We start from the raw sequence: 19,934 nt of genomic DNA, 5'->3' as shown, positions 1-19,934 counted from the left end.
GCGTGACAAGAGGTAGAATTTTCTTGTGCGCTTGCCCGGGGCAAGCGTTAGTGTCGAACACTGTCACGAGGACATGATGTAATTTTTAAACTCGAAGTTTAAAAGCCAGAAGAACGACACCTTTAAATTACATTATTTTCATTTATACCATAGTTTATAGTCAACTATAAAATCACTGTACTAACTATGATCATAGACAACCCTGACTGGGGAGCCGAAGATGCGAGTCACGTGGTGATATTGCGTAACGCTATTGGAAAACCCGCAAGGAAAGGAACTGAGTGCAAGTGTTATCTTCGACTATGGCCTTGTCAAGAGATTCTCCGGACATAGAGGTAAGCTCATTGTTTTCTAATGTGTATGGAGGCAATCATATTTTACAGCTCTCAAAAGCAGCAAGCTTAGGGCGTATATTCTTTTGTAAACGCCAGAACGATCATTGATATCGAAGTGGAACGTGAATTATATGGAGAGTACTATTGGTACTCAGTACGGCGAGCTCATTGTTTTCTAATGCGTATGGAGGCAATCATATTTTACAGCTCTCAAAAGCAGCAAGCTTAGGGCGTATATTCTTTTGTAAACGCCTGAACGATCATTGATATCGAAGTGGAACGTGAATTATATCGAGAGTACTATTGGTACTCAGTACGGCGTAACTTGTCATGTGTGTTGTGTGGGTTTACTGATTAAGAGTCAGTTGTCAGTTTCTATGTAAAAGTGTTGTAGTAATGTTGATGTTGAACAGTGAACATGATCTGCAAAATACCCCTTAAGGAATATATTCTTTATTTTTGTAATCGCATGAACGATCATTGATATCGGAGTGAAGCGTGAAGAATTTTATAACATCGAGGGTTGCACAGCCTGCGTTGTCATGTGTCTTGTGTGGGTTTACCAGTCTTGCAAGTTTTTATTTAAAAGTGTTGTAATAATTTTGATGTTGAACAGTGAAAATAATTTACAAAATACCCCAGGCATCAATTAAAAAACTTATTAGCAGGTTAATAAAGATTGTTGCACATGTGCATTTTATTCATGTGCGGGAGCTGTAAAGAATCTCGCAGTATTTACAACTCTTTGGATTAAATAATATCGTTATCATCACTACTGGAACGTAAAGTGGTCAATTAATTAAGAATCGCCCGTGAAAGTAAAACAATGATATATGAGTAAATTAATTATTCAACAAAACACAAAGCAAAAATCTGCGCGTGATAATCATCGGAAGGTTCGCTGAAACAAAACAGTAGTCACGCGCCACTTAACTTCACTGCACTGCACTGCTCTGCGTCACCGTTCAGCTGCTTTCAGTGTTGTAAAATAAACAGGAAGTCAGTCAAGAAAACACGTGGAAGCAATTCGAAATTAGTTTTGACACGTTCTCCCGCTTATTTCATACCATCCTCGAAGTTCTGGGTGAAGAAAAATTCAAGGTAAGACTATTTCCGAACGGCTTGGCCTGCATGCGACATGTGCTTGGCCTGTGATGCCTTTCATGAAATGAATTAGTATTTCATTGGTGTGTGTATAATAAATAGCATATTACAAGGCCGCTTGGAGACACAAAATTTCTCTTCAAGTGTTGAAAATTATTTCATGAGTGTCAGCGCAGCAAATGAGTGAAATATTATTCAATAGTCTAAGAGAAATTTTGTATCTCCGTGCGGCCATGTAATATCCTTTATTTATTATATGACTAGCTCTGTGAGCGGGCAAGATGAACCAAATCGCGCGCTCTGATTGGCTACCCGAGCGGGCAAGATGGAGCGATACTGCCCGCTCGGGATTTCTCGCTTGGTCCCGCAAGATCAAAGATCATTTTTTGGTGTTTTAAGTCATATAATAAATCCTTTATTGACCAAGATTGTTCGGTCAAGATGACTGGATATTGGCCTCGTTCTTTTTTTGCGTGTTTATGGACCTCGACTTCGTCTCGGTCCATAAACACGCAAAAAAAGAACTTGGCCAATATCCAGTCATCTTGACCTCACGCTTGGTCAATAACCCATACTTATTATTCTACGAGTGCACGTTGGATATGAAGTGATAGATAACTCTCCTTGTTGGTTATAGTCATTCTATATACAGCAAGCCTGAGTGAGTGGTTGCACAGCACAAGCTGTCCCAACTCACACAGAGCAGTCCTTCAGATAGAATACATGTACGTAGTCATAGATCTTTGGATCTCACATTTGAACGGACCGATAAATGATGAGCAATTCAGCCGATATATTTTGATGCAATCAAAAGAATCTGGATCTGTTCATGCTAGTTAAAATTTCTTTAGATATGTCGTGTCCTCAGAACATGGGATGGATGTTTTTGCTTCTAATGACTATTTGGACTTGGAATTCACGGCAAAATGTCTTGGAAAGGCCAGGCAATGTTCAGAATGTAGGGCTTTTACCAAATCGTTCACAGTGCTGCAAAATCAACCTTAATGCAAAGTGCACATGAATAATAATAATAAATTATTGTCTTCTGCTCAGTAGATCCTTCACTTGTGGTCAGATTAGACAACATTTTGCATCTTCATAAAAATGTAACTGCTCATTGTCACACTTTTGTTACGTGCCCTATGTCGTACTTTGGAGTTATTTTCATTCATGCCTTGTTCGCGGACATCTCTTGGTTGTTCCAGCTCGTAACAGTGTAAACAGGAAGAAGTTATCTTTATCTCCTTTGATTGACAGCAACAACAACAACAACAACTTTATTCTACCCTTCCAAGGGAAACAGTAGATTTTACATAGAATGAGATGAAATCAACAAAAGCTATTGGCTTCTTAATTAACAGGCCTTCTGATAGGGTGCGATTAAAAAATGCAAATTACGCGATTTTTTCAGGGCAGATTGTACGATTAGAAAGGCAAATTATGCGGTAAATAATGTAAATTATGCGATTTTTTTCTCAGCAATTTTAAGCTTGTTTTATAAGGTTTCAGGTTAAGAAAAACACTTTTTTTGCTGCCCTTAAGACATTTTGAACACAAAGGAACAGTAATTATGTATCTCGACATTAGTTGGGATAAATAAAAAAAATGAGGTCTTCTGCACTACCGGTGCACCACGTTAAAAGTTGAAAGGACACAGCCAACATGCCAAATGATGATCAAGGTGCTCGTCAACCACGAACTTCCGAAGATGGTCAATCACAATAGGGCCATACCCCCATTTATACGAGAGAAAATAAGACTCGAATGTTCACCCCATATAAATGGTACAAAATCTATGTTCATGTCTTTTTCAAGCTGCGGCTTATATTGACCTGGGAATATATATTCGTATAAATAGTTCCTTTTGCGTATTTTGTACACCGTGGCCAGAGCCAGCCGGGGCTTATTTTCTCTTGTATAAAAGGCCCTAATATTGCACGACGAGAAAAACATCAGTCCATCGTCCACGTGGAGTGTACGTGGCCTGTGAGGTACTTTCTTGCTCGATCGTGAGCTGTCAGATTGGGCAGAAGGTGGGAACTTCCTTCTTCGTCGAAGAAAAAGCAATGTTTACGAAATCGAAGGTGATCTTAAAAATGGCGTATTTATGCAGGAATTTCTAAGAAACGTGTTGATTTATGTTTCATTTTATGAATTTTGTGCGTCTTTTTGTGAATTATACGATTTTTCGTGAATTGTGTGATCCGATGCGATTTGAGGTCGATTGTGCGAAATCACACCATCGCGTAATATCAGAAGGCCTGAATTAAAAATAACTTGAAAGTTAAATTGAATTGCATAAAATACATGTAAATAATTAAAATGTTAGGGCAGAAAAGACACACAAAGGGGACATCACAGAACACGTAAACATTGAACTCTTTAAGATACATGTATATCTACCCAACCAAGCGGAATGTGTTTGAAAGTGGATTGTGCATGATATGTACAGTCTGTGAATGAGGGAGTCAAGGTGAGTGCCGGCGGCGCGCCGCCACAGCATGTACTGGAAAACTGTAATGAATTTGTGTGAAGAGTTATACAGTACCATAGTTATGGAGGTATTGAAGTAGATTCTTCTTGTATGCAGGTGAATAAACAATACAAGGTTAGTGAGTAAGCTTGTTCGATCGGACCAATAAATAATTCTTAAAACAATAGTTAAGAGGCACAAATTATGTAGTGCTTATTAACGAGAAGTCCAAGAACTACATGTACTGTACATGTACTTTAGATACAGTATCAGAAGAGGTACCCTGGGTCCCAGAGAAATTTTTTTTCCAAGGTCAGAGAGAATGCTTAGCGATTCCAAAGCAGCTGTCAAGGACAAAAGAAAAAATATCCTTGCGGCACGACTCGAGAACCACATTTCCATGCGAGAAAGCAGTTCAGATTTCTTGTCAAACCAGTTTTGGCCGCCAAGCTGAGACTGCTTCCCACGGGATGCCATGAAGTGCATCATTGAACATTCCTGAAAATTGTGATTCCAGTGATGGCTATTCACTTCTGTCAACAGTTTTAATAATTTTGGTGCAATTTTAAATTAATGATGTTGTATTGAGTTTAGGTGTGTGAGATTGATTTATTCGAGGAAAATTTTTTCCCTCAGAGCAAAACCTTAATTGTCAGATGTGTAAAACTTGAAACAGGATTTCATACTGTAAAAACAAAGAGCTAGTCGAAGAGGTCACTGCCTAAAGTGCAGAATGGAAGACTTTGAAATGCAAGAAACTTTTTTCGTCCCTGAGTCCTCTGAGTCCTCTGTTCCCAGACACAGTTGCAACAAAATGTTGACGTGGTTCAACTTTTTTAGTTAATTCCTGTCACGATAAGTAACCATCAAAACTCCACACTAATAGACGAGTATAAAAACAGACTTTAATTCTAAATCAGCAACAACGTTACCATGCCACCCGAATCAATACGATCCTCCTTGCAATATGACACCCCTGGGTCACTCGATATGGTTACACAATCAACATAGAACTCGTGATTTAGAGCACGTGGCAGAGTAACGCAACATTGCGACAATTCCCCCGACTCCTGTCAAACGACCTTGAGTAATCTTCAAGCGATCTCATGCATAAATTCATAATCAAAATAATTTAGCTACCAAGTTATCAAAGCCCTTATAGTGTACGTGTTAAAGGCACTGAAAGAAAGAAGAAAGAAAGAAACGAAACGAAACTTTATTCATTTTCATACAATGAAAGGGAGAGATACCAGAGGTTATCCCTTTTGAGGGTATCCGCTCGGATCGTGTCAACTGAGAGTCAATTTTCACGAGGGAGGAAAACTGGAGTATCCAGAGAAAAACCCTCCAGTCAGATTGAGATCGACTGAAACTCATCCCACATACGACCTCAATACCATGTGAAGCAACACATGGACCATCGGAACAATCTCTGGCTGAAATGTCATGCAGCGCTGCTTGTCGCAACATCTGTTGAGAACTGGTTTTTTGATTTGCCCAATCAGAAACTCCCTCGAATTTCTGAACTGGTTTCTTGCATGGAAAAGGGGTTCTGGGGTCATGCCACCAAATGTTTATTTCATCCTCCACCATTGATTTTGAATTGCTGAGTGTTCTCTCCAACTTTGTACTGTACCCAGGGTACAGAAGAGGATGACAGTATATTAAAGAAAGAGGTTAACTTTGTTTACTATTTTAATAGAAGAATATCATTACGGTAATGAATACTGTATGTAACTTGCCAGCTTTTTGATGGTAAGCTTTGAATAAAACACTGTATGTTATACACCGAGTTCCTTTAGTATTTTGCTTTGAGTTCTGGAGAAATTGGTCAAACAATGAATCTTGGTTTACCTGGCTTAATTTAGAACAACAAATCAAGTTACTGTATATCCATGCAACAAGGCTATTAAAGGGTGTTATCGTTGACCAAGAACATCACTGAAGTACACAATTATTTTAAGGTGTCAACTAACAGTAGTACATTTTTTCCAGAACTTGCTTGCCCTGAATCCCAAAATAAAACCACATGCAAGTTTAGTCTCAACATCCGTAACCAAATTAAGCAGGAAGCACTGGAAAAGAAATCAGGAAAAAGGATGTTCCGTAAGTTGCAATACCTTCAATTTGACTGTCATCTGCTGTAACCCTTGTCAAATTTCAATCAGCTGAAAGTTAGAGAACTTGACCCTGGATTAAGATTAATATCATTGATTGCATGCATAATTATTATATGTGTGAGTCTTAATGTTGGTGCTCTAATGGAGCTAGGGGACATGACTGGTTAACTAATTGATTCCTCAGGACACCCCCCAGGTGACGTGTAAAATACATGTAGCCTAGCGTTAGACAGAGTAAAATCTGCTAAATTTCACTCCAAGGAGTCAAAGAGTAATATTATTATATCAATTTTAACTTTCCTTCTAGAAACATGGAATAATTATATTATTGTTGTGTATATGAGGGAAATAGAACAAAGAGCTCAAGATTGCAATTAATTAATGTTTGTTCGTCTGACAAAACGACGAATAATCATTTATTATCTGAAGTTCTACCCTTGATTAAGATCATTTCAAGCAATTTCCTTTTTTATTTTTATTTTTTTGAATTTTTTTGTAGAGCGAGTGATGCACATGAACTGTATTTTTATTTCATATGTTTCCAGTTTTTCTACAGCGTTTACCTTACAGTACTTGTTTTAAGCTCTTATTTAGCATTACATAATTTTGTGAAGGTCGTGGTAGGCAATAGTGTGTGCTCAGCCACTTGCTTTTCTCGTCCCTAATTACTTTTCATTGTGTCTGTGCTTCAGAACTGTGAATCTCTGAACAATAATTTTGATGATGTCAAGCACACAACACTGAGTGAAAGAGCAGCTCTTAGGGAAGCTTCAAGGTATTAATAAAAGTGATTTGATATGCCTCTACAGCCTTAGTTTGTTAAAAACATAGCATTTGTATAGGTACCCAACAGCAAAGGAGGTGACAAGCAGGGCTTTAAAATGGCAGTAAATGACCATGGCAACCTAACCAAGGGTCAACTGTGGTTGACAACTCACCTGTAGAGGAGAGGGGAGTGCCAAAAGCAAACCACCAGCAATGCAGAGCAATAAGAAGCTGTGAGAGCAGATGAATGGATAGTACATGCATGCTCAGCCCATTAAGTATTAAAAAACATGAGTTTATTAAAAAAAAAAAGTACTGGTAGTTACTAATACTGTACATGAAGAAAGGGTTCAGCTGTTGTGTATTCTGTCTAATTTACAAACATTTCTCATAATATCGGAACATAATGTCTATGACTGACCCTTGTGGGCTGTTGGAACGGGTTTACATGTAGAAGGACACAAAAGAGACTGGAAATATTTTACAGACGTCTTGCATGCAGCGTTACAACCTTCCAGACCTCACCCGGAGAGTTGCCAGAGCTCACCCATAGAATTCACAGGGTTCGTATGCATCTTGAAAACCCTTGAAAACCCTTGAATTTTGAGAGTACATTTTCAAGGCCTTGGGCCCACCACTGTGGCGGGAGACAGAGATGGTGGGAAGCAAAGCTTTTTGTATCGGGAAGAAACTCAGAAGCAAAGTTAAGCCTTGAACTTCCCACCCTTAGGCCATCTGTTGGAAAATGGCAGTCAAAACTACACTGCCTTTTTCTTATTGACAGGTGTCTGAAATGTGCTGATGCGCCATGCCAGAAGAGCTGTCCCACACAGTTAGACATCAAGTCATTTATTACCAGTATCGCTAACAAGGTATTAAATTCATTTGGTACATTGGTTTTAATTACTATAATAAAACGCCAGCAATAAAATTCGTTAACACATCGCTTTACTCTTCCAATATGACTGCCTACGATGCCTGCAAGTCAACTTACAGAAGTGTTGAAAAGCAGTTAAGACTAGAAAACAAAATTTATTGGATACACAAACTGTAGCTAGTAAAGTTAATTAATCTTGAAACAGAAAGTTGACGATAAGTGATCCAAACATTTGTTAGGAGCTGGTAAACTGAATTGGCTGCTCGAAGCAAAGAAAGTTACAAAAACTTAATTTACACAAAGGGAAACTTCTAGATCTGCTCTCAAAGCGAAAACGACTGAGACAAAAAAGGACTGAAAATGACTAAATTAAACCTTTAATACCTATATAATAAAGAGAACAAATAAATTAATAATTAGTACTAAAATTTAATTCCAGACTAACACGTTCTGCTCAATTTCCATTCAAACAGAATTTTCAGTTAAGAAAGTTTTTCAGTGGAAAGGCAGTGGAAGTGTCACAGATTCCTATGCTTTTGGTAGAATACAATCTCCCTGCAGCGTGTAGACATGCTAGAAAAGTCTTGAGAAACGCTATTCAGCAGCACAGTGTTGTTTGATTCACTACGAAATCTCTTGGCCATACGTTAATAAGAGTAAGCGGAGAATGGACAACATGCACCAAAGGCATGAGCTTGTAGGGGTCTGGCGGCATCCTTCCCTGGGAAAATTTAATTTGAAATTTTGGCCTCTTACATGTACAATGTAGAAAGCATTTCCTGTATTCTGGAGCATGAATTAGGGTATTTGAACAGAACACTGATATCATTACATCTTGGCTTTTTTTGTCCAGAAAAAGTACATGTTTAATACCATACTCTAATTTTTTTTGTTGAAATTCAGTTGACGGCGAAACATACACAATGTATGTTGGGAAATAGTGTGACATGATACAGTACATGTACATGTACATTGTAACCCTTTTAAGGCTCCTTTGCATTCTACACGGCTGGGTGCAATGTATTTCAACTGTCGTGACCGAAAAGACCTTTTGCGGATGCCGTATTGTGACACTGTCGAAAGGGCTAGAAATTGTCATCTTTGTTAGCAAATCAGGCAGCTTACACCAAGTACTGGACTGCTGAACCTGCTGCCTCTGTCAAAAGCTTGTGTGCTCGATTCTTGCATGGACAAAGAAACAGAAATCGTCGCTGAAATTGCTCAGAATTCAGGTGTCGCTTTTGATTTTCATGAACAAAACTTTGCTGATCCAAGGTTCGTGTTCTGTACATTCAAACGTTTCTCATGTTATTCGTAAAATTTGGGGTTATTTCCAATGAAGAGTAGACGGCGAGTTCACATGCACAGCAATAACTTTTTCCTGTGTGCTCTATTCTTGAATGGACAGGAAAACAGAAATCACCTCTGAAATTACTCGGAAGTCGGGTGTCTTTTTGTTTTTCACAAACAAAACTTTGCCAATCCAAGGCTTGTGTTCTGTGCGAATGTTTCTCATGTTATTCGTAAAATTAGGGTTATTTCCAAGGAAAAGTAGGCGGTGAGTTCATGTGCAATAGTCGGCAAGTTTTGCCTGCTGCCGGCTCTTATTAAAAACCCTGAGTTTAAGAAAGCTGATATTACTGGTCTAGACTAGGACCTTCTGTGTATAAATTATACAGCTGTACGATGTATTTTAATGTACATTTGTAGAGTCTGAAATCGTTTCAAGACAGTGCACCCTTACTGATCTGCTTCTTAGGTCATTTACAAATCTGCAATGTACATGTACATAATTTATCCTGCCTGCATGTGAACAGGTCCTTGACACCGGTACCTTCACTCTGCCCAATATAAGACATCGTTTTGCCTTCATTTAACACAGAACTATTATGGAGCTGCAAAAGCAATCTTCAGTGATAATCCTTTGGGTTTGACGTGTGGTATGGTCTGTCCCACCAGCGATCTTTGTGTTGGTGGTTGTAATCTATATGCCTCAGAGGAGGGACCTATTAACATCGGTGGATTACAACAGTTTGCTACGGAGGTAATGTGTTGCATGTAGGTAAATTAATTATCAGTGTCAGGCTTAATTGGTCAACATAGCTTCTTGGAGTAACTGTATGTGAAGGTGATGTATGCATCAAACATGAAGATGCACTACTGTATAATGACCAGGGCTTGGAAAAAAAAATCAGTCACAATTTTGAGCTAGCCAAGATACGAAAATTTAGTTGCAAGTTTGCACATTAATCTTTAGTCGCAAAGTTTTTTTTTTGTATCTTGGGTCATTTTAAATTTGTTGTATTGTGTTTCCAAAACTTTGTCAATGCAAAGTCGTGTAAAGAAACTGCTGAAAATGATGAATGACCAAGGGAATATTTTACAGCTGTAAATGGCATTATGCACATAACAATGTAGCTAGATAATAATAATTTATTGTGCTACAATTTTGCCTCTTTCTGAGTAGTTATATCTTCAGATTGAAACAAAGTTTACAATTAATGAGGAACAAAATATTATTTTATTAACCCTTTCACCCCTAAACTGGCCTGAACCAGTCATACTTAGCAAAATGTAACGACTTTCCGTGTATGACCGGAATTCCGTGTGGAAGCCGTGTTACACCCGTGCAGTTTTAATTTTAAGCCGTTCTCGCGGCTTGGCTCACTCGTGCGACCGACCTGGTCAGCCGTGTAAAAAAAACTGCCCACTCGTTCACTAGAAAAGTCCACTCGTTTGAACCAGGTTGGGAACCGTGTGATAAATATCACATACCACTCGTTTGCAGAAGCGTCTACTCGTTCAAACAACACCGTAAAACCAAAAACGAATCATTCTTTCAAAGGACTCGAGATAATTATGCGTCATACGGTGTTTCTTGCTTGATCACTCATCGATCAATGGATTGATTTCGCATCGAATCTTATGCTTGTTATCTACATTTATTTATTTTGTTGCGCTTCAAAAAGGTTTTTAGCTATAACCGTCGTCGCGATCGCTTAGGGTTAAAAGAAACATGCCTGATGCAAACTGCAAACTCTATCATTTCAGAATAGGGAACACAAGGTGAATTTGCAACTCTTCGATATATTTTAGTTGGAAAAGGAGAAAATTCTCCGGCAGGTACAAAACACAGGCCTCAGGTCACAGGTCTCGTTCCCAGGTCTCCGCTGTTTTACCAATCATACAGTAACAAACCTAAACATTCATTAATGCTAACCTTAGGCCTAATTAGACCTACATGTAAACAAAAGTGTATAGGCCCAAGGTTAGCTTTAATGAATGTTTTGGTTTGTTTCTGTTTTGGTAAAACAGAGACCTGTGAACGAGACCTGTGACCTGAGACCTGACTGTGTTTTGTACTTGCCCAAAATTCTGAGGTTTTGCTTCGTGGTTAAAAACTCAATAAAACACTCCTTTTTGTGTATGAAAGATTACATTGCGTTACTTTTCTCTTTTGAACCCAGATCTTTAAGAGCATGAGGATAAGTCAAATACGTGACCCGTCATTACCACCTGCTGATCAACTTCCCGAGAGCTATCACACCAAGGTAGAAATAACTTGTAGTTGGAAGAATTGCTAATTCAAACAGACTTCTTATGTTACCGGCAGTGATCAAGAGCTATCAAGTAAAGCTATGACCCTCGCAGTTGTGGATGCAATTTTCGCAGTTGTTTAGAGAAGAAATGCGCCTACAGTGTACACATGCATTAGATGCATGCTCAATTTTGACATCCAACTCGAAGTGTCCCTTTAAGTCTAAGCCTTTGTTACCTTTCTCCAACAATAAGGTAAGGGTAAAGGTTAGCGCCATTTTTAGCTTTGGGTAAATGCAGCATTCAATCTTTACTTGAAATGCAGCATTTGGGAAACACTTTGTGACGTTAATTGTCTGTATTCCGAGACACAAGTGATGTTTAAGTTGGGAAGAAGAGCAAGGGCACACCTTTTGACGCTTACTGAAATCGTTCTGGTCATATCTGACTGCTAAATAAAATACTGTGCATGCAGAACAGATTTCACAAAACAGGTTAGACTACAAGCAGCCCCTCTTTTGCTGCTTAAAATGTGGAATGTGCATGAGGTGAAAATGAAAACTGGGAGGTACATTGTACAAGAAAAAGTGGTTGTGCTGCCATTCTGGTACCTGCTTTTATTTTTACTTAGGGCTCAGTGGACCGAGCGGGGAAAGAGGGACTCCTTTTTTTAAAAAAAAAAAGGTTGTCATGAATGTCCGAAATGATGTATCCTCAATAAATCTGTTCAGGCAATGGAGGGAAAATGATTAAACTGGTCAGAATTATCAAAAAGTGACCAGAGTTGGTTGTTTACCTACATGTACATACATGTATTTAGTAGGTCTTTTACTAATGTAGAGATTGTTGTTGGTTTCAGGTTGCACTTATTGGGTGTGGTCCAGCTTCAATCAGTTGTGCGACATTTCTTGCTCGTCTGGGTTACACAAACTTGACAATATTTGAAAAGGAAAATTATATTGGTGGGTTAAGGTAAGGCATTACGGGAAAGTCGAAAACACTGACCCCTAGTTCATGGAGTTTCGCAATGGACTACCCAAAGGGACTACCCTAAGTAGTCTAACTTTACCAATACTATTTCGAATGAGTGCTATTGAAAGAACTGTCAATTATTGAATCGATTATGTATGTACATTGCATAATTTTATACCTTATTTATTTTTATCTGCACGGCCACATGCAACTTAATTCAGGAATATCCCTTTTCACGGTTAGTTTTTCTCATTTGCATTACAATGTAATCTAGCAAAAGTGTGAGGCAATTTCGGGCTATTTTGTAGTTTTCACCCGAAATTGCCTCGCACCCACGTTAGATTACATTGTATTGCAAATGAGGAAAACTAACCGTGAAAAGGGCTATTGCACCAGTTTCACCTCGCTTACTTGAAGTAATCGGCCATCACAACAATTATTGAAAGCTAACCTCATACATGCCAACTCTCCTGCATTATCCGGGAGTCTCCCGGTCTCCCGTACGGGTCATCAAATCTCCCGGATAAAAACGACTCTGGAGACTTTGCTCCATTGGAGGCTCAAATTGTATCCCCAAGTTAAAAAACTCGTTTCATTGTTTGTTTATGCATTTCTTCATCTCTGGTGAGTGCATTTTTTGGGAGGAAGGGGGAATGGGTGAGTTAATCATGGGGGGGGGGGGGGGGGGGGTGGGGTGTTGGCGACACCAGATGGAAAATATCTCCAGATTTAGATCTCCAGAGGTTGGCATCCCTGTAACCTTTTTAAAATGGGTGCTTAGACTTAAATACTATGGACCAATGCTGCTGAAAATGGATGTGTAGGCTTAGCACTATTTGTGATGCTGCTTTCCGTCTAGCTATAGCACTCACTTAGGGTAGTCTGTCGGGGTAGTCCATGGACTAGGGGTCAACATTTTCAACTACACCCATTAACCTATTATTATAAGTATATTTCTATTCAGCTGATCAGTCCAGGATCTCCGTAAAAAAAAATATTGGGCTAGCTTGCATACTACTAATAATTCATTGTATAAAATTAATACTTAAAATTCTGGCATATAATATTATTGTAATATTATGGCAGGTATGAAACAATTTTCCTGATGAAAGATCTTCAGAGTTATGAATTAATTTGAAGCATTGTTGTGAAGAAGCCTGAAAAAATCCAAGCATGATTATTTTTAACCTATTGACTTCTGGGGGTTCCCCATTGACAAGTAAAATCGTCAGGCATTAGAATGAGTAAAAATAATAATACTTAATTAAGTCTGGCCGGTTTAGGCCAGCTTAGGCCGCTTTAGGTGTCAGTGAATGATTAATGGAACATATTTTTCAGTGAGTGATTAAACCCATTGCCTCCTGGGGGTTCCCCATTGACGAGTAAAATCGTCTGGCGTTAGACAGAGTGAAATTCTAAGTCTGGCCAGTTTACATGTAGGCCAGTCTAGGTGTCAAAGGGCTAATCACTGAGCTTTTCAGTTACATTAAAATGGGAATCTGATTAACTGCGAGGTCAGTCTTTTTCCTGTAAGTGGTAAAAGGGCATTTTGAAGAGAATGAACCATAGGGGACAAGGCCCCATGCAGTAAAGTTGGCTTGCCCGCTAAACCAGGCTGGCTTCCCTTATTCACAAAGGTCTTAACCCTTTCAACCCCGTGGGGTTCCCCATCGACGAGTAAAATTGTCTGGCGTTAGACAGAGTAAAATCTATAAGTGGCACTATTGGGAGTGAAAAAGTCAATTTTTGAGTGAATCTAGCTGCTGTTAAAACTTGTATTATATTAATACTTTTAACACCATTAAACTCATCGCCAATCGATGAACTTGGGGAAGGTGCCTTGGTTTAGGTGGAGCCGTGCATGAAGCCAGCCAAGCTTGCAGGTATCCATGGCAACCCTGAGAGCGGCAACCACCCGGCACCGTCACACTGATAAATCAGTGGAAATACTTACCTAATCCACATACTTACCACTAAGGGGAGGGAGGAGTGGGAGCAAAAAGGCACTCAGCTATTGCAGACAAAGGCGAACGAAAACGTAGCTGGAACGCAATACAAATGCCCCTGCAACAAACCCTGTAAAAGCGACCCCCCCGCGCATGGCTTCCCGCGGACTGCCGCTGACTGCATTGGCTCAAGTTTAACTTCGCCTAAATTACATTCAGCCACATTTAAACTCATCGCCAATTGATGAGCTTGGGGAAGGTGCCTTGGTTTAGGTGGAGCCGTGCGTGAAGCCAGCCAAGCTTGCAGGTATCCATGGCAACCCTGAGAGCGGCAACCACCCAGACCCTACGCCCAACAAGGTGCTTGGAAGGGCGGAGGGCCCGCGAACAGGGTGGACGTGGGACCTACGACACCCCAAGAGAAGACCAAGCACCTTCCCCTCGCCCAGCAGGAGGTACTTACGAAAGGGTCGACACACCGGCCAGTCTGGCAGAGTAAAGCAAACATCCGCAGAGCACTCAACTGTAAGGCACGAGCAAACAAGAGAATCCGCATGAGGGGCATGGCCAAAATCCGCAGGGCATAACAAATGTTGAAGGCCAAGCACAGTGTCAGCAGAGCCTCAAGGTGAGACGCAAAGAGCCCCGCGAGGTCCAAATCCACGTGAAGGAGTTCAAGAAATCAACTGACTGGAGAAACCCGCCAAGGCCTCGGATGGTGTGCGTATGTACAACTGGAAGGCATTGCTGGTCCAACGTCCCAACGCCTGAATTAAGTGGGCGGGGACGCCATTGCGAGCTGCTACCGTTGCTGCTCCAATGCGGAAGCTATGGCTAGAAAAGTTGCCAGGAATGCCAGTTGCCACCATAATTTGACGGATCCAGCTAGTGAGCAGAACTCGAGACAAGGGCCGGCCATCCTGGAGCAGGAAGAAGGGGCCTCCTGAACTGCCCCTAAGGGACAAATACTGCATAACAGCTTGAAGAGCACACAGGGGGAAACGACCCTTCCTGATATGAATAAAACAACCCTTGCGGAAAGGGTCAGTCTTGGAAGCTTTGATCTTAATGCGTAAGCATGAAGGATCGGTGGCTGAGTCCACGGCTGTATCCTGGACACACAAATGAAGGGTGGAGGAGAAGGATGCGAGATTAGGAACCGTGAACTCGGCGGATCGCAAGAAACCAAAGTATCCAAGGGTACACGCAGCCCAGAACATACAGTGGTCCGGAACTGAGAGGTCGAGAGACTTAAAGATTACCGTCATAAGCCCATCTGTGATTGGTAAGCGTGAGTAAGAAGAGGAGCCCTGAGCGCGCTTGATGCCCCTAACCACACACTGTAAACGAAGGCAGTTAAGAAGAGGATCCGGGAAACCCTCGTCAATATGTAGAGAGCGCACGGCAGACAAATAGACCTTTATGGAAGAATGCCGAAGAGACCCGGCCAAAAAAGTTGAAAAAAGACAATGTCCACTCGTCAACAGGGCACGGAGAACCACTAGAATGCAGTTTGCCCAGCTGAGTACAAAAATTAATGAACTTCTTTTGACCAGCCGTGTAGGATTTACAGGTAGAAGCAGCCAAGCCATGGACCAGGAACTGATGGCACTGCTGTTCTAAGACGGAGCAGTCAATTCCTCCAAAATCTGATGTGGAACAGGCACTGGGAACAGCTGAGCTTCTGGAGCAAGCCGCCTGAACTCCTGAAAGCGGGACAAAGCGTCAGCAATACGATTAGACACACCTGGAACATGATGAGAGGCAAAGGAGAAATTAAAATGGGCAGCGGAAGCAAGCAGATGGCGCAGCAAACGCATCAAACAAGGAATCTTTGAAGTACGGGAATTTAAGATGTGAACGACAGCTTCGTTGTCGCATCGAAACAACACATGCCTCCTAGACCATTGAGGACCCCAGATGTGAGCAGCCAACACCACGGGGAACAGTTCTTTATAAGTAATTGATTGGGATGCCTGGGATGAAACCCAAGACCCATTAAACCATGCTCCTTGGAAGAAGGCACCAAAACCTAGGGAGCCTGAAGCATCAGAAGTCACCTCGAGGTCAGGAGTAGCAGACATGCCGGGAAAAAGCCAAAAACAAACACCATGCCAAGAAGAGAGGAACTGGTGCCACCACTGAAGGTCCAACTTAAACTCAGAATTTAGGCGGATGGGATGATCATCCCGACGAAAGCAGCAGAGCAAGTTGATCATGCGGCGTAAAAAGGTGCGGCCAGGCCAGACCACCTTGGCAGCGTGATGAAGATGACCGATGAGGGACTCTAGTTGATTCCTAGTGCACCAGCGACGGGAGAGCCACGATGTAATCAGCTGCTGTAATGCCACAAACTTGTCGGCCGGGAGGCGTGCGACCTGTTCATTGGAATCAAGTTCGATAGCTAGTACCACCAGAACCGAGGAAGGCCCTAGACACTTATCGGGGTGAAGAGGGAGCCCTAACAAATTGCACACAGTAACTGACGTGTTTAAATTACGAGTGCATTGGTCAGAATTGGGAGGGCCGGCAGTGATGAAGTCGTCTAAATAATGCAGCAAATCAGGGACATTGTGGGAATGGATGAGGATCCATTCTACCATATCTGCCACTGAATTGAAGATGTGGGGGGCAGAGCGGAGACCAAAGGGAAGGGCTAAGTCTACATGGAACTGATTCCGCCACTGCATGCCCAGGAGATACCGGTCCGAGGGGTGCACTGCAATGTTGCGATAAGCGGCCTCCACGTCAAACTTTGCCATCAGAGCCCCACAGCCAAACTTGGAGACCATAGAAATAATCTGGTCAACCGTAATGTATTGCAGGGAAAAATCCTCAGGGTTGATGCCATCATTGACACTGAGCCCTCCTGGAGATGACAAATCGAAATGAGCCGCCATTTACCAGGTTGCCCCCGCTTTGGGATCACTCCAAAGCTACTCACATGGAGGTCGAGTAAAGGTGGGGACGGAAAGGGGCCAAGTACCCTTCCAAGAGACACTTCATTGGCCAAGTACCGATCAATGACCCCAGCATGCTGATCGGCTGAGGGCTTATTCTTTTTGGCAGACTTAAGCTTCCGAGAATGATCAAAACCAAGCCTAAAACCACTATGGAGACCATCCAAAACAAACCTCACAGCAGACTGGTCAGGATGGCTGGCGAGCTCGCGGGCAAATACCTGTGCCTTTAAAGGAGTCACCATGGAGACCGGACGAGAAACAAGGGGCACTGGAAGAGGAGCGCAAAATAAGCAAATTGGTATGGGGAAGGTGAATGAAAAAAAAGAAAAAAGAAACGAAAAAAGAAATAAATAGGAATATTTAATAGAATAAAACCTAACAATCACAGTAGATAGACTAGAAGAATGTAATAACAAAATAAGTACTCGGCAAATCAACATGTATGAGAAACAACAAAAGTCAATGTCAACTAGGTTTACTATAGAACAAGTCAACTACAGGACAAGCTCCCTCAACTAGGCGGGGAACGAATCGTCCTCAAGCAATTATTGGCGACGTGACTTGAAACTGGAGGATGGTGAGCTTGATCTCCGCTCGCCGTCAGACCTCGAGGGTTTCTCCGGGCCACAATCCAAGGAACGATGAGTGCCAGCACAAATGCTACAACGATGCGCGTACCGGCACGACATGTACGGGGCTGTGCAACGGCCCTTGTTCCAAGACATGCAAACGATCCGCGAGGAGCTCAAACCCACTGGTTCCAAAGAATCTGATGGGCGGCCATGGGCTGAAGAACCAGCTGCATGGAAATTGAATAACTGGGCATCCATCACCGACCAATCCGTGAGCTTCGAAGCCGCTGCATGCTCGCGGAAAGCCTGATCGTAAGAAAACCAAACGCGACCGTTGAAGTGACGATGAGTGTGCAAAATCAGGAGCTTGTACAAAGTTAAGTCCTTCCAGCGATGAGGGAAGAAAGATGCGAGCACTAAAGAAAAAACGGTAAAGGCCTCAACCCACGCGGCAATGTCCTCAATTTTCCGACGTTGACGTTTGGGGGGCGCTGTCAGCACGAGACGACCATCAAGCAAAAGCTGTGGCTCCTGTTCGGTGCGATCGAGATTAGCGGCCAGCAGCTCCGACAAGTCAATGTACTTGCCTGCCACGATCTGGTTCACCAGCTTCGCTGGAACTGGCGAAAAGCCCGGGCCCACGACAAACGGCTAATCCGCAAGACAAGTAGCAGCCATGCCTGTGCTACACACCACACCTTGGGATGTCCCAAGTGCGAGACTGCTCGACGCGAGGGCCGATGACGAAGCAGTTGACATTAAAGGCGAAGAAAATCTCGAAACGAAAGAAGGAACTACTAAAGGAAATGGCCTACCTTGTGTAGCTGCGATATTCGGCGGGAACCCCGCGCCGGAGTCCATAAACAAAGAAGCCAAGCTGCTCAGGGGAGCAGGAACGCCCCCAGAAGTGGCGAGCGAAGTTGGAGGAGCTGAAACAGCAGCACTAGACGGCACCGGATGAGCCGATGAAGCAGCAAAATGAGACTGAACCGCGGCCTGAACTGCTTGGGAAATGAAGGCAGCAAGTTCCGGAGAAAAAGGCACAGTTGAACAAGGAGAAAGTCCGCTTGAAGTGGACACACTCGGCGCCAAAGCGTGGCTCGCAGAAGACGACGTATTGCCTGGTGGAGTGGAGATCGATGCAGACACGGACGATGGAATTCCGAACAAAGCCGCTTCCTGACTGGTATTCGTTTGGCGAGAAGTCATGATTCCAGTCGGAAAGCAAAAGCACTCAGCTATGGCAGACAAAGACGAACGAAAATGTAGCTGGAACGCAATACAAATGCCCCTGCAACAAACCCTGTAAAAGCGAACCCCCCACGCATGGCTTCCCGCGGAGTGCTGCTGACTGCATTGGCTCAAGTTTAACTTCGCCTAAATTACATTCAGCCACGTTTAAATTTAGCTTGCCTCATATAATTATACAGACTTGTCTTTTGATTAGATACAAAAGTATTTGCCAGAGGTGGAATTCTGATAGTAGGGACTATTTTCAGTTACGGGAACTAACGGTAATCTTTGCAGTGTGCATGTATTAAAGTGCTAAGGTAAATTTTTGCATCCATGTATGTTTTCGTAGCTCCTCTGAGATCCCACAGTACAGACTTCCTTATGATGCAGTCACTTTTGAAGTGGAGTTAATGAAGGACCTTGGTGTCAAGGTATTGGCAGGCACCTATAGTGCTTATTCCTATTATTAACATTTTGAGATACTGGTACTGGCAAAAACACCATGTTAGCCCAAATCACCATAATTATATGGAAGTAAACAACAGATGTCCAAACGATAGGTAACAATGATTTTATTATTAACAACTATTCAACAAAGTGGAGGTACAGCCTGTAGCTAACTAGTGGTGGATATTTACCTAGCCACATAAATAACATAGCACAAAAAGATGATTTTTTAACTCATTTATTTCTGCAACGGTTACAATATTTTTGGGCGCAAATGCTGCGCAAGTTGCATGGGAGTGAATAGCAAAGAATATTCAGGGTTTGAGTAGCAAATCAGAGAGCATGCCTTCAACACTATCCACTGTTTTAGTATATACTTTATAATAAATCTTATTGTCAAGAAGTTTTTTTTTGCTCTATATGTGGGCTAGCATGAATTATTAGCTTGGGTACCATGTTTGAAGGATATTGTAGAGGTTACAAAGCACAATGCAGCAGTAGCTCAGAGTGCAAGGCAGGAATTTTGTAGAACATTTTACGTAGCAATTGTATTGTGTTCATTTGTCATTACGATACTGATACTGTACAGT

General features: G+C 41.9%; 2 protein-coding genes across 3 annotated transcripts in view; one reads left to right on the top strand and one right to left on the bottom strand.

Moving 5' to 3' along the window:
* LOC137973953 (dihydropyrimidine dehydrogenase [NADP(+)]-like) overlaps positions 1-19,934 on the top strand; it is a 46,707-nt gene continuing 26,773 nt past the window's right edge. Inside the window, exons 1-8 of one of the 2 annotated variants that reach the window (XM_068820860.1) lie at positions 1-335; positions 5,908-6,018; positions 6,725-6,807; positions 7,582-7,669; positions 9,557-9,718; positions 11,142-11,225; positions 12,071-12,183; positions 19,247-19,328. In XM_068820860.1, the coding sequence (XP_068676961.1) occupies positions 303-335; positions 5,908-6,018; positions 6,725-6,807; positions 7,582-7,669; positions 9,557-9,718; positions 11,142-11,225; positions 12,071-12,183; positions 19,247-19,328 (756 nt within the window). In that variant the 5' untranslated portion in view covers positions 1-302. Of the gene's footprint in view, positions 336-1,272; positions 1,437-5,907; positions 6,019-6,724; positions 6,808-7,581; positions 7,670-9,556; positions 9,719-11,141; positions 11,226-12,070; positions 12,184-19,246; positions 19,329-19,934 lie in introns of those variants that run through there. The other variant, XM_068820861.1, reaches the window with a different exon arrangement.
* LOC137974415 (uncharacterized) lies at positions 14,283-15,466 on the bottom strand. Its single transcript, XM_068821367.1, has one exon. It carries the CDS (start codon positions 15,395-15,397, stop codon positions 14,804-14,806), a length of 594 nt encoding a protein of 197 aa, XP_068677468.1. The 5' UTR covers positions 15,398-15,466; the 3' UTR covers positions 14,283-14,803.

Source organism: Montipora foliosa, chromosome 10, assembly GCF_036669935.1.
Source record: "Montipora foliosa isolate CH-2021 chromosome 10, ASM3666993v2, whole genome shotgun sequence".
NCBI lineage: Eukaryota > Metazoa > Cnidaria > Anthozoa > Scleractinia > Acroporidae > Montipora > Montipora foliosa.
This window is presented reverse-complemented; position numbering and strand designations above follow the sequence as displayed.

What these genes read in the sequence shown, in the direction of transcription:
- LOC137974415 (XM_068821367.1), bottom strand. Translation starts at nt 15,397, where the DNA reads ATGACGGTAATCTTTAAGTCTCTCGACCTCTCAGTTCCGGACCACTGT.